This window comes from Podarcis pityusensis (genome assembly GCF_964106645.2).
Source record: "Podarcis pityusensis genome assembly, chromosome: 7".
Lineage (NCBI taxonomy): Eukaryota > Metazoa > Chordata > Lepidosauria > Squamata > Lacertidae > Podarcis > Podarcis pityusensis.
The window spans coordinates 18705152-18721948 of NC_138031.1; the positions used below are offsets into that span (position 1 = coordinate 18705152).

The 16797-nt window shown below is 40.5% G+C and overlaps 1 protein-coding gene across 5 annotated transcripts in view; it reads left to right on the top strand.

Moving 5' to 3' along the window:
* CSMD3 (CUB and Sushi multiple domains 3) overlaps positions 1-16797 on the top strand; it is a 578955-nt gene that overhangs the window by 194878 nt on the left and 367280 nt on the right. For all 5 annotated transcript variants that reach the window (XR_013988260.1, XM_081012460.1, XM_081012461.1 and 2 more), the window contains exon 5: positions 4320-4527. Coding sequence is in view for 4 of the 5 variants with exons in the window: in XM_081012460.1 (XP_080868586.1) it covers positions 4320-4527 (208 nt within the window). In the remaining variant the exon portion in view is untranslated. The remainder of the gene's footprint in view (positions 1-4319; positions 4528-16797) is intronic.

The window sequence follows — 16797 nt, forward strand, 5'->3', positions numbered from 1 at the left end:
TTCTTAACTACTGGACAAAGCAGGGAACTGCAACCTGGGAATCATCATAATCTAACCCCACCACGGCACTGTTGGCTATAAGGGTTCCCAGATTGCTTCACTGCTGCAGTCACTGTCACTAAAGGAGACTACCAGGTTGTCATACTGCATGTGCTGACTGCTCAAGTCAACAGTTAAGTACCTGGCACTGGGAGAACACATTGGAGGATGGAAAGTAACTATCTGCTGGGGTCTGATGCTTGCCAAATAGTTGACAGGAAATGTAAACAAGGGTATTATTTGGAAGGTGGTCTTAGGTTCTTCACCTGATCACTGAAGAAAATATGATAGTCCTCTGTGTAATTTGCAGAGGACCACACTTTGCCTTGGTTAGCCTGAAATAACTGCTACTTTTTTCCAGAAGAACCACCACTTCCCACTTTGAGAGCCAGTGTGGTGTAGTGTTTAAGAGTGGTAGTCTCGTAATCTGGCTAGTCACACGTCTCTGAAGTCTCTCAGCCCCACTCACCTTACAGAGTGTTTGTTGTGGGGGAGGAAGGGAAAGGAGAATGTTAGCTGCTTTGAGACTCCTTCGGGTAGTGATAAAGCGGGATATCAAATCCAAACTCTTCTTCTTCTTCTTCTTCTCTTCTTTTTGCTTAGAATTGTTAATATGGATCAGTAACTTCTCACTTAGTCATATGCAGAAAAGGTGGGTAAATCCACATTCTTATCATTCATAAACAACCCTGATAGTAAGTACTAAATGGGTGCTGTTGTGCTGCTTGTAGCGAATTTATGTTCACTGGGCTGTACACCACTGGGCTGTTAAGGTCAGCACAAAGGCAAAATGAAAACAAGATGTTTCTACCAGCAGTTTCTGGACATAGTATGAATATATTCCATTCCCTAGACTAGTTGGTGGGACACCCATTCCCCCATCCTTGTGTTTCTGATTAGTGTCCTAGCCGTCCAATCTTCAGTTGCCCTCATTCTTTCATTCAGGTAATGGGGTCTCTTCCCATTCCAAAACCTGATGTATTGCATTCATTTCCATACTGTCAGTATGGTAAAGAATGCCACCATTTTGTATGCAGAGAGCTTTGTACAGAGTAATTGTTAGTAGCCGGCATGAAGGGAATGTGAAGGGTAAGTTAACTCACAAAGAGTAGGAATTTGTGATTTTGGGGGGGGGGGGGGAGGGAACTATTTTCATTTTTGAGAAATGTTTTGCCCGACCCAAATTGCTTTATGTGGCCTTTACAACCAGTGCAATAAATTACAGTTTATCATTACTCACCAAATCCAATTTGTAGTGATAAATCATTACAACGGTTAAGCAGAGGGCATACATGACTTAATCAATCTATATTTTAAAGAAAGCAAATGTGATTTTTATATACAATAATTTAAAGGTGGTGCTCTTGTGTTCACCTTTTAAATTAACCAGGCCAAAGTTTAGTGTGCTGATTGCAAATTAGAAATCATAAATTAAACTGTTCACCATCAGACTAAAGTAAACTAAGGGGTAATTTGCACTGTTCTGTCTTAAAGAGGGAACACATATATTTACATTCTTCTGCCTGTTGGGAAACCTGAAGAAGTAAGTAGACTTCCATCAATGGACAGGACAGGCAAGAGGGTAGAGGGGCTTGCAGGAGGGACTCAGTTACACAAATTAAGACTATTGACAAGCTGGGATGTGTGCAGAGGAGAGCAACTATGACGATCAAGGGTCTGGAAACCAAGCCTTATGAGGAACAGTTGAGGGAGTTGAGTATGTTTAGTACAGGAAAGAGGAGACTGAATGGATATATGATAGCCATCTTCAAATATCTAAAGGGCTGTCACATGGATGATGGAGCAAGCTTGTTTTCTTCTCCTCCACAGAGTAGGACCTGAACCAGTTGTTTCTAGTTATAATAAAGGTGATTCTGACTAAACATCAGGAGATGGTAAGGTGGTAAGAGTTGTTCAACAGTGGAACAGACTCCCTCAGAAGGCAGTGAACCTTCATTGGAGGTTTTCAAGCAGAGGTTGGATGGCCATCTGTCATGGGTGCTTTAGTTGAGATTCCTGCGTTGCCGGGGGATGGAGTAGATGTTCCTCAGGGTCTCTTCCAACTCTACAATTCTATGATTTTATAAAGTGGAACTTTGGCAGATACATTTTTGGCAGAAGAGGAAAAATAAAGAACTGACCAAGCAATCACTGTAATTTGGCTGAAAGTCTATCCTGAATAGGTCAAGTCATATTTGTAGCTTCTGGGAGAAAGCGATAATCGGAAATCACATTCTGGAAGGCGGAATTTTAAATTCTCTGACTAATTACGCTCACACAGAAGTGAAAGGAGACTGGAATCTTGAAAGTATTTTGTCATAAGAGACACTTTATCTTAAAAGTGAGGGCTTCTTTAACAGTAATGCCTAGCCATTATGGGATTAAGAAGACAAGCAGTGTGCTGCTGAAATTTTGCTGTCCTCTTTCTTTTTGCATTTGTGTCATGTGCAAAGTCTCTTATGAGATGAACTAATACAGCATGAACCACATCAAATACTAGATTTTACAATGTTCTTTGCTCACGAATTTTTTCCCAATTTTAAAACTGGCATTAATAGTTTAGTTTACTGTGTTTGCTGTTCTTAGAGCCATTGTTTTGAACTAGATGAAGAGACCTGGATTTAAATTAGATTACCTTAGTTTAGTCATTATCTCTCAAGTTACTATTACAAAACCCCAAGCCAGGATTCCTGATATCTTGGTCCTAATAAATCGGGTATTAGACTATGTACTGCTGCTGCTATGTGAGGCTATGGATTCCCCTACCTGGCATGACTATGGGGGTATTATGATGATCTCCTGCACTTCAAAATTTACCACGGGCCTTTGGGAGTGGTGAGACTAGAAATGTAATGGATAAATAAGAGTGCTCTGATATCATAACAACATGAGAATATCAGAAGAGCTTGCTGGATCAGGCCAATGGCTTATCTAGTCCACCATTTTTTCCTCGCAGTGGCCAGCCATAAGTCTGTGGGAAACCAGCAAGCAGGAATTGAGCACAGGAACACTCTCCCGTCCGGTAGTTTCCAGCAACTGGTATTCAGAAGCATTACTGCCTCCAACTGTGGTGGCAGAGCATAGCCATCGTGGCTAGTAGCCATCGATAGCCTTCGCCTCCATGAATTTGTCTAAATCCTCATTCAGAAATTTCCTTATGCAAATCCTCCTCTCCCCATCAAGGCACACGTGGCTTGGGATTTGGAGTTCCGATGTGCAGAAAACATGACATTTAGAGAGGCTTGCGCTCCCAGCATCTCACACTGTGGATATAAATCACCGGGGCCCAACAACAGCAATGCAATTATTTTCATATTTTAAATCTTTTCCTAGATTTACTTTTCAGAACTGGGACCCCAAGGGTCATACAATAAAGAGCTGAGTGTAGTCTGGAGTCTCATCCTTGAATGCATTATAATGCAGAACATGTTTCTCAGAAAGAAGCACTTTATAGAGCCATCCTTTGAAATATGTGCCGTGTTGAAAAAAAGTCTCCTTTATTAAAATGGCTCCGTTGTAAAAAGCATGAGCACGGGAGTGCAAGGGACATGACATTCAAGATAATAACCGTACACTATTCATCAGAACACTAGTAGATCAGAGTATAATATTACTCAGGTGAGGATGGGGCCGGCAAATGAAGGCTGACCTAATTTCTATTGTAATACAAATTATAAGAGCAGGCCATTGCAACTTGGGTTCCCAATAAGCCAAATGCCTGACAAAAGCCAAACCACCCGACAGCCTAAAGAGGTGAGGGAATGTTTTATCAGTCTTAGGAATGGAGCTGATATTGATACCCTTGGTCGGTTGCTGAGTGGCTGTTTTCAGAATGAAATAGATGGCAATTTGGGTAGATTGCAGCAAGTTACTGCCCCATTCACACAAAAATACCAACAAACTCTGATATCCTTTGTGCTGGCAAGCTGATACTCTGCCCCAACACTCCTATACAGTGGTACCTCGGGTTAAGTACTTAATTCGTTCTGGAGGTCTGGTCTTAACCTGAAACTGTTCTTAACCTGAAGCACCACTTTAGCTAATGGGGCCTCCTGCTGCTGCCGCACCGCCGGAGCACGATTTCTGTTCTTATCCTGAAGCACTATTTCTGGGTTAGCAGAGTCTGTAACCTGAAGCATATGTAACCTGAGGTACCACTGTACTGCCAAATTCTGCAAAATGATTGATATCTATCTTACCCATGCATTTAGTTTAGCATGAAACACCTGCTATGAATTACTGTCTTCTAACTTGTGCCTCCTTTTTATTCTTTTCAACAGCGGAGGATGCATGTGGAGGGACAATGAGAGGATCCAGTGGCATTGTTTCTAGCCCAAATTTCCCTAATGAATACCACAATAATGCAGAGTGCACGTGGACCATTGTGGCCGAGCCTGGGGACACCATTTCACTCATTTTTACAGATTTTCAGATGGAAGAGAAATACGATTACCTGGAAATAGAAGGTTCTGAGCCACCAACAATATGGTGAGTGATTCATTGTTGTATGTTAACTTCTGCAAAATTGCCTCTGAGAAAATGCTACAGATCTTATTGAAATGCCTCTAACTTCCCTTGAAACCCCTAATGTTGTTTCATTTGTGCAGAACTATTGCCTTGAATGCTGATTTGTTGTGTAAATTGGAACTGTGTGGTCAATGCCACTTGGAGAAATTTGGTGCTTATTCAAATTAGCTAAATATTCCTAATAATAATAATAATAATTTATTATTTATACCCCGCCCATCTGGCTGGGCTTCCCCAGCCACTCTGGGCGGCTTCCAACAAAATACTAAAATACAGTAATCCATCAAACATTAAAAGCTTCCCTAAACAGGGCTGCCTTCAGATGTCTTCTAAAAGTCTGGTAGTTGTTGTTCTCTTTGACATCTGGTGGGTGCCACTACCGAGAAGGCCCTCTGCCTGGTTCTCTGTAACTTGGCTTCTCGCAGTGAGGGAACCGCCAGAAGGCCCTCAGTGCTGGTCCTCAGTGTCTGGGTAGAATGATGGGGGTGGAGACGCTCCTTCAACATTGTGTTATGAGTTTGTGGGTGCCAGACTTCTATAATCTCTGGATCCAGCTATTGTTAAAAGCTAATCAAGCCAGGCTAGCTTCCTGAACTCCTGAGTCCAGGAGTTGCCTTGGAGATGTGCCATTAAGAGAACTGAGGATTAAGGGGGCTCTGTGCAAGACAGCAAATGGGTGGGTCTCAAGAAGGAGAAAAGCCAATGTTTTAGAGTTGAATTTGGCTATGGTGTTATCTAGAAGTAAAGTATCAATCTGGAAAGTCAGAGAGGCAGAGCACAGTGTTTGATTTTCATGGCAGCTGCAGCTGGTGATGCATTCCTTGGAGATCATATTGGCTTGCCCTGTGCATTCTACTATTTGAGGTGGTAACATCATGTTGCCTCATGGGTGGGCCGGCCCTGTCTAGGCTGGTATCCTTTTGTTTTCCTTCAGCAGCTTGTCCTATTTGTGTGCATATGGGGCATTTTGCTCAAATCACCCAAACGAAGTTAAAGCAGAGGGGCAAAATAATTAAGGGTGTGTGAAATTATTTGTTGCAGGGGAGATTCTTACCTTGCCCTATTTCTTCTTCTTTTTTGCATTAACAAAGCAAAGAACAACAGCAACATTTGCTTTGGTGTTGCAGTTGCAACACAAGAACTCTGGCTGCCGTTATTCCTACTTGATAGGGACACTTTAGGATAGAGACATCCCATTTTTCACATTGCAACTTACCGTATTTTTCCGGCTATAAGACACCCCCATGTATAAGACGACCCCTATTTTTTGAGTCCAAAATTAAGAAATGAAATTTTAAACATTCTGTGTATAAGACGACCCCTAATTTTAGCCTTTAAAAAATTAGGGAAAAATATAGTCTTATACATGGGAAAATATGGTATTTTTAAAAGGTAAAGGTACCCCTGCCCATACGGGCCAGTCGTGTCCGACTCTAGGTTTTTTTTAGTGATCTCAATATTGTATTTTTACATTGTTGCAACCTACTCTGGAACCTTATGGTGAAGGGTGAGTAAGAAATCACATAACAACAAATAAAGCTGCCAGCAGCCAACTCTGCTGCTGCTGTATTACAGAAGTTGCCAGTAAAGGCACACACATACTGCAATTGTAAGCCCCTTCATTTCCCAAGTGGTTTTGTGGGTCGAATCGTGACTCCTGAAACAGGTATCTGCCAAATTTCAGCCCACCTCTCATCATGCAAAACTGCAACATGGTCTTGATCCAAGCTAAAGTTTTCTGGGGTGCTTTTAACTAAAGAAAAATACTTGTGTTGATTTGATCACATACCTCCTCTATCACATCTTATTTGACCCTAAAAATGGTCAGTTACTCAAATACAACTCAGTGCACATTTTCTGTACATGTGTGTTCAGCAATCCTGGGTTGTGGTGTTCGGGGTGAACTGTATTTATTACCATCAGTCTAATGTATTACAGGATGCAAAACACCTCCATATGCTTGGCAAAATAACAAAACAAAAACAAAGCAACACCCCAGCAGATTTCTAAAACTTAATTATCAGACAACTGCTAATGAGATTGACTTTCTCAGTACTCTCTTATGCTGATCCAATGGAGCAAACAAGAATCACTTAAAATAAAAGATGCTAAGACTAGCTTTTTGGACACCAAAGGGAAGTTGTAGGGCAGAATCTGGTATCTTCCTCAACCACCCAAATAGCCAATCACATTTTAAAGAAGGGATGGGGAACCTCAGGCCTTCAGGCTAAAGATGACCCCCCCCCCCCCGGCCTATGTAGTTAGGGGAACCATGGTATTTTCCTCAGGATATGTGTCTCCCAGCCCACACAAATCTTACTGTCCCTGCTCCATACTCTAAGTGTTTTTGCCTGGCTAGAATGTGTCACTGATTTATGATGGTGCCTCTTGTTAGCAAGGACAGAGGCTGGTGGAGGTGTGTGCATATACTTTTTATGGCTAGAATGTAATTGCTGTAAAAAGAGTCACATCTGTTGTTTCTGGTCTTGCCCACCAAAGCATGATGTAGCCCCCCCAAAGGATGTCCAGGAAGAAATGGGGCCCTTGAGGTGAAAGAAGTTTTCACATCCTTGGTGTGCAGCTTACTTTGTGTGTTCATGGTCTGAGGGTTTCTCAGAATGAGAATTGTTTTGTAATGCCGAAATTCATGTGAGCAGTTTCTTAAAATGCTGCTATCGGAGCTCTTACTGTTTGCATCAGAGGCACATTTTACAGACAGGAGATAAAATTAGACACCTACAAGTTCAGAAATATATTTACCTATATTTAGAAACATGTATGTATTGCTGATCAGTTTAGATTACCGAAACGGTGTGCAAATGATAATACTGCACGATGAATAATAAAAACAGAAAGCAATACAATAAAATGCAGTCGTACTGCACACTGTCTAATCTCCACAGTGAGAAAGCAAGTGCACTAAACAATGTCAGCAATCCGGGGAATGCTTGGGTGAACAGGAAAGTCTTTAGCATATGCCAAAAAACACAAAGCAGAGGGCAATGTACCGTATTTCTAAAAGGAGGCCACTCAACATGGCAGATGCTTCTACACTGAAAATGTACAATTTGTACTCGGCTATTGTATAGTTCAAGGTTGGATTCTTTTTCTTTCCCTTGCAGTGCTAAGTACTTAGGGCAGATCTTAATTATGCCATTAACTCTAAAAGCACAATTAGATTGTCTCAGTTCTGTGTCGAACGTCTTCTCCAACTTGCTCCATGTGAGATGGTTGACAAAGGGCTATGCCAGTCTTCTGTGTTGTTTTTTTTTTAAGGGATTTGTTTTTAAGATGAAATAATTCTATCTTACACTCCGTGGCACATATATTACCCAGCTGTGGTAAACATTGGTTTCGCTTCTCAAACAGGGAATATCAATTATGATTGATTACTCACCTGTGCTGTGTTTCTCAATCTTGTGCTGGATTGCCTCCAGGAGTTGCAGAGGGGTTTCAATGTACCACTAGTTTTTCAGGGTGCTACATACAGAGTGGGATTTTAATAAATAATACATTTGAAAAATAATTCAGAGGGAAACATAGGTTGAGGAGTGAGTCCATTGTCTCAGTGGCTGAGTACATTTTTAAAAACATGTCGTAAGTAGCCAATCCAGCACATTTAGTTATTCCTAATGACAGTAGTAATATAAAAATAGTTCCATATCTCTGCTACAAAAACCTCCAGGAATAATGAAAATTCATGTTAGTTTTAGTAGGAAAAAATGTCCTTGGCTACACTATGAGTTATGCTCACTAGTTAGAGTTGCTATTGTCATTGGTGGTAAGACAGTTACTTACAGCACAGCCACTTTAAAATATAACTTTTTCTGATTTTTTTCTTTTCTTTTCCCCATACATAAAAAGGCCACTTTGTAGAATTTTCTTCAAAAATGATCCAACATTCTTTTGTGGCAGTCACCCCCTGCCCAATGCCCTGAAATGACATTGGGGACTCAGCTAGATTGGTAAAGAAAAAGCATTTTATATGTGTTGTATATGCGATACAGCACTGTGACACCAGATAGCGCTGTAGAGTCCCATCTTTCCCTACCAGATTTCCTTGTATGAGTTTACAATGCATTTAACTGAAACAATTAATTGGTGTGTCTAGATCCAGCCTGGGCATTATTCAACTATGTTAAGAGTAGACGTACAGAAAATAACGGACCTAACTTAGTTGTGTTCATTAATTTCAATGGGTCAGCTCTGAATAAAGCATGGTTGAATCCTTGCCATGATGGCTGTGTTCTATCTCCACTGAGAGAAGCTGTGAGCCTCTGAATAACTGTTGTTGGAAATCACAAGTGCAGAGAGTGATATTGCATTCATATCCTGCTTGCAGGCTTTTCATAGGTGTCAGGTTGGCTGCTGTGACTAGATGGGCCATTCGTCTGATCCAAGAGACTCTTCTTTTGTTCATATGCAGTGTGGGAGATGCAAAATGGTGGCACAGGGTTTCTGCTGTTAACTTCCAATAGCGGCAAAACATAATATGTTTGTGTGTGTGTGTGTGTGTGTGTGTGTGTGTGTAAGAAGTCTTGCTACAGCCTCTGCTAATATTTAGCCCCACTCCCAAGAAACTGTTGTAAGGGGGGGGGGCTTTTGCCCTCAGGTGAAATTTGGTGCAATAGTCCCTCCTTCTCTTCCCAGAAACGTGATGCAGAATGTTGAGAGGCCATCTGTACACAGCTTTGCATCAAAACACATTTCTTGAACTTTTCAAATTACAACACAAAATTTATGCCAGAAAGGGGCAGACCTGTAGTTCAGTGGAATAGCCCATACGATGTTAGAATTCCTGCATCATGATTGCAGTCATGGGATTTTTGTCTTCCACATGACGGTATGTGTTTTGACTCCACAGAGTGGGAAGTGACGGAGACAGGATGTTTGTGTTACTGTGTTCCGTGAAGTGGGACCATTGTCCTTTGTTCTTTTTTCTCTTTGCTGTCTGATGCTAGAGAGAGAGGGAGCCATGTTGTAGTGCTCCGTGTGTGTTTATATGTAAATAAAGTAGATTAGCCAAAATGCTGAGTTGCTGAGGTCTGTTACGCAACTGCACAAACTCTGCGGATCCCTAAGTGTGCCGGTGTCAGTTGGCATCGGTCGCTGTGATGTTCGGGCAGAAGAAAGCTTTTGAAGCTCCCGGACAATCGACCAGGAGGGAGAGAACATGCCAGTCGGGCATGCGTCTCTGCCAGGGGCCTACTTGAGTGTAGGCTGAACTCGTGACATACCGGTACATATGGTCCCAGGTTAAACCTATAGCATCTCTAGTTTCAAAAGAATCTGAACTAGAAAGGCTGGGAAAGGCTGTTGACTGAGTCCTTGGAGAGCCACTGTCAGTGAGTGGGCTGGGCCAGATAAACTAACAGTTCCACTTTTTTTGTTCTTACCTATCACACCTCTCAGTGACTTTTAGGTGAATTATTCCTACTGGAAAGTATTATATTTTGAGGTGATATCAACACTCTATCTGCAGTGCTTGATCTATAACTGTGCCACTCATTGCAAGACATCACTTGAATTTTCAGTCATTTAGCAGTGAACCTCCCCTTGTGAATTGGCTTGACATTTTTTCTCTAATAAGTAACCTGAAGGCCCACATTGTAAGAGCGAGTAAATTCACTGGAATCGTTCCAATGTAGATATAGATCATAGATGTTACAGCTATTGTACAGCTCAAGGTATTTTAAACTGTTTCAGTTTTAATGAGTGTGTACATCAATAATAATTTCTGCTACCACTTAAGTGAGTTAATTAGCAGCAATGAAAAGATTCAGATTTATCAGTGGTTGTTCATGCTGCTAAATTGCTTAGACCTATCAGTAGTTTAATTCTTTTAATACTAGAATCCATTGCTGCCATTAATGGGATAACACAAATAACATAAAAACAATATTAATCAGTCAGATTACTAAATCTTAATTTGCCTTTCCTACAACAATTCTGTATAGTTAATCTGACACTTGAAAAAAAAGACCTAGTCTTTGTTTTGCTCATTTCCCCACCCCCCTCAGATGGAAGAAGATTTATGTTTAAATAACTGAACAGAATAAACATACAAAGATGGAAATGCTTCTATTACCAAAGTGCAAACTATAATATAAAAGTAAAGAATTAAAATGCTAATTTAATAATTGCTAATTTCAAAGAGCAGATTGAAGAAGCATTCTTCCCCAAGCTTGTCACTCATATTGTGGAATTAGACTGATGTGCTTGGTTATGCCAAAGCACCTCTCCATATGCCAGGGAAAAATAGATCGACAAAACTTAATTAGCAGAGATTTGTTAATTAGATTCACCATGTTAATACTTTTTATCCCTTTATAATAGTATGGAGGTTCATCTCCTAATAGCTATGGTGATTATATATGCACAGGATACTCTATATCAAAGGCTAAAGCCAAGATTCTCGTATGTTATTTCACTTTAAGAGACTGGTCTAATTAAAAAACAAGTAATAAGGTTATAGAGTTTTGTCCAGACAATAATAGCTTTGAGCTTCTGTCTTAAACTTCATTTACATATTGCATATTCTGACTTAAAATAATGGTGTTAGTTAAATATATATATATAGTCAACTAAGGAAGAAATTTCTTGAACAATAGAGATCAAAGACAATACTAAATCCAGCATAATGCCAGCCATGCGTAAATATTTGCACTTTGTTCATTGTCAGCATTCATGACTATTCTCCTGGCAAACCTTTTTCTTCTTCTTTTTTGGAATTACGTTCAGAATATTATCATGGGGAGCTGGTCACGTGAGGAGTTGTTGTAAATGAACAATATGATTTTTGCACAGTATAATTGAACCCACTTCATGGGTTTTGTGAAGTGTTTTCAACATCATCATGAGAAACCACTCTTACAATTGTATCACCATGCTTGTCTTTTGAGCCAATATAAAACAAATAAATGAGTTCACCACCATAACTAACTGCATGTGAAAATGCCTTAAAGTAGGATTAGCCCACCATTATTTTACTGACCTGACCAGCTGAAACATTTTTGTCAGTTAGCCGGCCTGAAAAGCCATTAAACTCAAGATTCTGCTAGGCCCTGCCTAGAACCCTTAAGGTCCTGTCTCGGTTCCTCACACACCCTTACGCAGCCCCCATGCACAAGATTTCCCTTGAACAAGCTGATAATGTCACTTTGGTTTTTTCAGTGGCCCTGTTTTGTCTGCAATCCTGCTGGCACTCTTCAACTTGCGCTCACTATTAGAAAGTGTGGTCAATTAATAGAGCATGAAGATGCTGTGCTGTTCTTATATGTCATTTGTGTTTGGCTTATAAGCTGGGGTAGATGGAAGGACCTTAGTTCATTGGTAGAGCTTCTGTTTTGCATGCACAACGCCCCAAGTTCAATTCCTTGTTTCTACAGATAGCAAACACAAAGGGGGGGGGGGGACTTTAACTTTTTACTCTTTGGCCTAAAAATAATAATAAAAAAAATTCTTCCTCTGAAATTGCTGTTAGCATTAGGAAGAAGTCTCCCATTGGCACCAGTGCCATATCTTGTAGAAATTTACTATAAATTTCAGTTTTCAGTTGAAACTAACTTAGCCATTGGGGGCAGAAGAAGAGGAGTTTGGATTTGATATCTCGCTTTATCACTACCTGAAGGAGTCTCAAAGCTGCTAACAATCTCCTTTCCCTTCCTCCCCCACAACAAACACTCTGTGAGGTGAGTGAGGCTGAGACTTCAGAGAAGTGTGACTAGCCCAAGGTCACCCAGCAGCTGCATGTGGAGGAGCAAAGACACGAACCCGGTTCACCAAATTATGAGTCCACCCCTCTTAACCACTACACTACACTGGCAGCAGTTGCAAGACCATGCCCACAGAGCCCTAGCCATTTGGGGATGAGGTGTGCAATGGAGAAATGATATCAAGACAAATGGCATGGGGATTGAATGATTGCAACTTTATTGATTACAATAATCAATATTTATCAACAATCTTATAATAATTAGCAATAGTAATAGTAATTAACATATTTATTAATGTTAATAATAGTCAACATGCAGCCAGTATATATGCCCCTATCGTGCCCCTTATTAGGTAGATTGAACTTGAATTTTGTAGGCTTTTCCCAACATCCCACATCAGATGGAGCAGCCTCTTCATTCGTCGGCCAGGTGACAGCATCCACCCCCTACGTTGCCCAGTGCCACACTGGGCCAAAACACCACCTCTCACTTGAAATCTGCATTTATTGGGCTATATGTGTGCCAGATTTCTACTGGAAGTGCACTTTGAAGGAATCACAGAGCGTTTCTCTCTCTGCCTAAATGCAAATATTGGCTGGTCACAATTCCAGCTGGCATATATTTTGTGGTTTTTTTGTGTTGTCCTTGGCATATTCCACTAAGTTCCAAAGTGTGGCTTAGGGCAGCTGCAGCTTTGATTGCTTACTTGCTGGTGCACCCAACAGTAGTTGACCCAATCCCATTATAAACATATGAAATTAAGATACTAGTAATGTTTAGCGTCTTGCAAAACTAGACAGACAGCTCCCGACCAATCTAACTTAATTACATTGTCTGGGGAGCCGTTCCCAGAATAGTTGCAGCTGTTGCATTTTTTTTTTTCCTACAGAGAGATAATTATAATTAAGGGCAACTTTCTTAATAAGATGATAGAATTATAGTTCTGATGCAGGCATGAGAATAAAAACAAACGTCAACCCCTACAGAAGCATGACAAGGAATGATCACAACAGCTACAGTACAAAGTTTAAATATAGTGGGTGGGGGGAAGGAATTCAGCTTTTTATATACAGATCCAAGGTCAGGAAGCTTAAAGGACTTAGGGCTCCTTCAGACGACCTGTTTATTGAGCATTTGTCCTGATTTACTTGCTTAAAGGTTATGCCATGGTTAGATGATATATGTTCAGCACCAGGCTTTCTTACTTATTTTGCAGGGAGGTTATATGACAATAAGAATTCATTCAGATTTGTTTGGTGGGGTATTTATGCATCTTACTGTTAATAATTATTCATTCCACACTTTCCAATTGATTTCCAAGCCACTTTCCTAATTACAAAAAAATAAAAAAAAATAAAAAAAAAATTCTTTGAAGGGAATTTGTTGTGCTGGGGTGACAGAGCACTTTAATTCACTCTAATTGCAAAAACCTAAATTTCCTGATATTCATGATTAGTAGGCAAAAGCATTATTATTTAAAATGGACTATCATTCAATAGAATCATTTCAAGCACAAAGAGTTCATAAATACTAAACAGAAACAAACACATATGGTCAGCAATCTGGTTACAGAGGTTTTTGTTTGTTATGAGGGAAAAGGAATTCCTGATTCCTGTTCGTTTCTTTGAAACTTTGTCTAGAAATGTGGCAGCATAAATTAACAAGAGAGGCTGGTTATAGTCCTGCTTGCCTCCTTCCAATGATCCTATCCTAGGGATAACTGAATCGTTCAAGCACTTAGACTACAAACCTACAGCAGAATTATTCCAGCCTCAGCTGAGTCTGTTCTTTGCAAATTTGCTCTGGGCTTCTCTCATTCACATCAGGATGCATATTCAGACTAGTGCCATCATTCAGAAACATGGGGTGGGCTGCTCTGAGGCAAGTATTTTTTACTCTCACATGGTAAACCTTTTGGTGTGCAAGAGTGAAGCTTGTCACAGAAAACTTAATTTGGAATTTTAAAAAATACAGCTATTAGGAGAAGTTGGAGAAACAGTTTTTTGGAATCCAGACTTCAAATCAATAATATTTCATTGTCTCAACACCACTGCCATTTCACAGATAAGGTATTTGGATTTAGAGTAAGTTGACTAGCCAGCTACATTTACTGGTCATATATCTGACCTGCCATCTCCTAAGTCCAGGTGGGTACAACATATAGCACTATAATGGATGATACTAGCAATCACATTATTTATTTCTAATCACTGCTTGCTGTTGGAGCTATTTCAAATATTGAATAGATAGATAGATAGATAGATAGACAATATGAGCTGCAGGTATTTTTCTGCCTAGTTAATAATGTCTCAGGTGTTGTTGTTTTTTAAGCATTTGGTTTAATTTTCAATAGCACATCTACTAACAAGGAGTAGGGATTTTATTTCCTTTTTTGGAGAATTAAACTCTACATGATAGGTTTAGAGACACTCTGTTCCAATGCATGGAGAGGTTAAAATCCAGCAACATGGATCACTACATTGCAATCTGATGTATTGGCTAACCATCAACATCTCATGGTAATATCCCTGAACTGTTTCCTTGTTTTCAAGGGCAGCCTCTTCATTTTCAAAGGAAACCAAATGAATAAACTACAAAGAGATGCATGTCTAAGAATAAAATTTCCATTGGTAAAAAATAATGTTTGCACATGTCAAGTGTGTGCTGAACAGACTTAGAATAATATTTAATCATCTGATGTTAAAAATTATAGACAACAATCTTCAGAATGCAGGTCAGCGTGTGCTTTCTAGTTAGGTTGTTGCATTAGGGACAAGGACAATAATGTACTAGAATAGGGTGAGAGGATGAGGGTGAAACCTGTCTAGGGACTTGGAACATTGCATTGGGGAATGTTGGGAGAAGAGACTCCCCTTGGCTCTGCTGCTCGCTCCCTTCCATCTTACTGACACTGCTGTTACATAGGAAGCTGCTTACTGTTGAGTCAGGTCATTGGTCTGTTTAGTTCAGTATTGTACGCTGTCTGACAGAAGTTCTCCAGGGCTTCAGGGTTCCAGTATTCCTCAGCCCTACTAGGATAGGTCAGGGATTGAGCTGAAACACTTCTTTGGCTTGGATTAAATTTATCTAGTTGGTATGATGATGGTTACAGAGTATGTAAGATCTTTACATTGCCCTAGTGCTACTTGAGGAATGTTTAATGGGCAATGTTTTGCCTGCATGCAAATGGGAAGCATTTCCCCCCTGTTTATCAAATGCTGCAACGTTTTATGCTGAGATTTTTTATTTGATTTCATTTGACTGCTATTTGTATTACGCCTGTAATATCTAATTAAATTCTTGTCTACATATTCTTTTGCCGTTAGCTTAGTCATTTCATTCTCTGCAGATACTTTGTGGGCAGAGATCCTACATTTCCTCTTCTGGATCCATGCCTAGGACAAATGCAACATCTGTCCCATAAAGGGAGCAGTTCCAAGGCCAACACAAAATGGATTCTCTAATGAAAAAAGCATATAAGAAATAAACCCACACATTCGCTAAATCTTTATTATGCAACTCCATAATTATTTGCACTGCAAAAAGGAATTCATGAGGAATTGTAGGAATTGACATATACATTTTAGGTTATATTTCACACAAACATGGATGGAAGTACACAAGCACAAATTTTCATTCCCACATTGTTGTTGTTGTTGTTGTTGTTTAGTCGTTTAGTCGTGTAGTCGTGTCCGACTCTTCGTGACCCCATGGACCAGAGCATGCCAGGCACTCCTGTCTTCCACTGCCTCCCGCACTTTGGTCAAACTCATGCTGGTAGCTTCAAGAACACTGTCCAACCATCTCATTCTCTTTGTCCCCTTCTCCTTGTGCCCTCAATCTTTCCCAGCATCAGGGTCTTTTCTAGGGAGTCTTCTCTTCTCATGAGGTAACCAAAGTATTGGAGCCTCAGCTTCAGGATCTGTCCTTCCAGTGAGCACTCAGGGCTGATTTCCTTCAGAATGGATAGGTTTGATCTTCTTGCAGTCCATGGGACTCTCAAGAGTCTCCTCCAGCACCATAATTCAAAAGCATCAATTCTTTGGTGATCAGCCTTCTTTATGGTCCAGTTCTCACTTCCATACGTCGCTACTGGGAAAACCATAGCTTTAACTATACGGACCTTTGTTGGTAAGGTGATGTCTCTGCTTTTTAAGATGCTGTCTAGGTTTGTCATTGCTTTTCTCCCAAGAAAAAGGCATCTTTTAATTTCGTGATGTGGGGAGCGATCAGTCTGTTTACTTGCATGGATACATGCATGTCCCTGAGATTTGGAACTTTGAATTCCTGGAAGACCTGCTCCCTGCCTTGGAAGCCTTTTCTACCTGGCCTGGGAGGGCAGAGCCTTGGGTGGCTCCAGCTACAGAAGTTGAGGCGGTCAGAGATCACCCTCCTGCGAGACCTGGAGGTCTTCCCTCCCTTCCAGACACATCAACGTGGCTGAGCAGATTCTTGGGGTGGGAGATTGCTTAAGAGTTTTTGTTGGGAGTTTCTGTTGCTGTTTTTATTGCCCTAT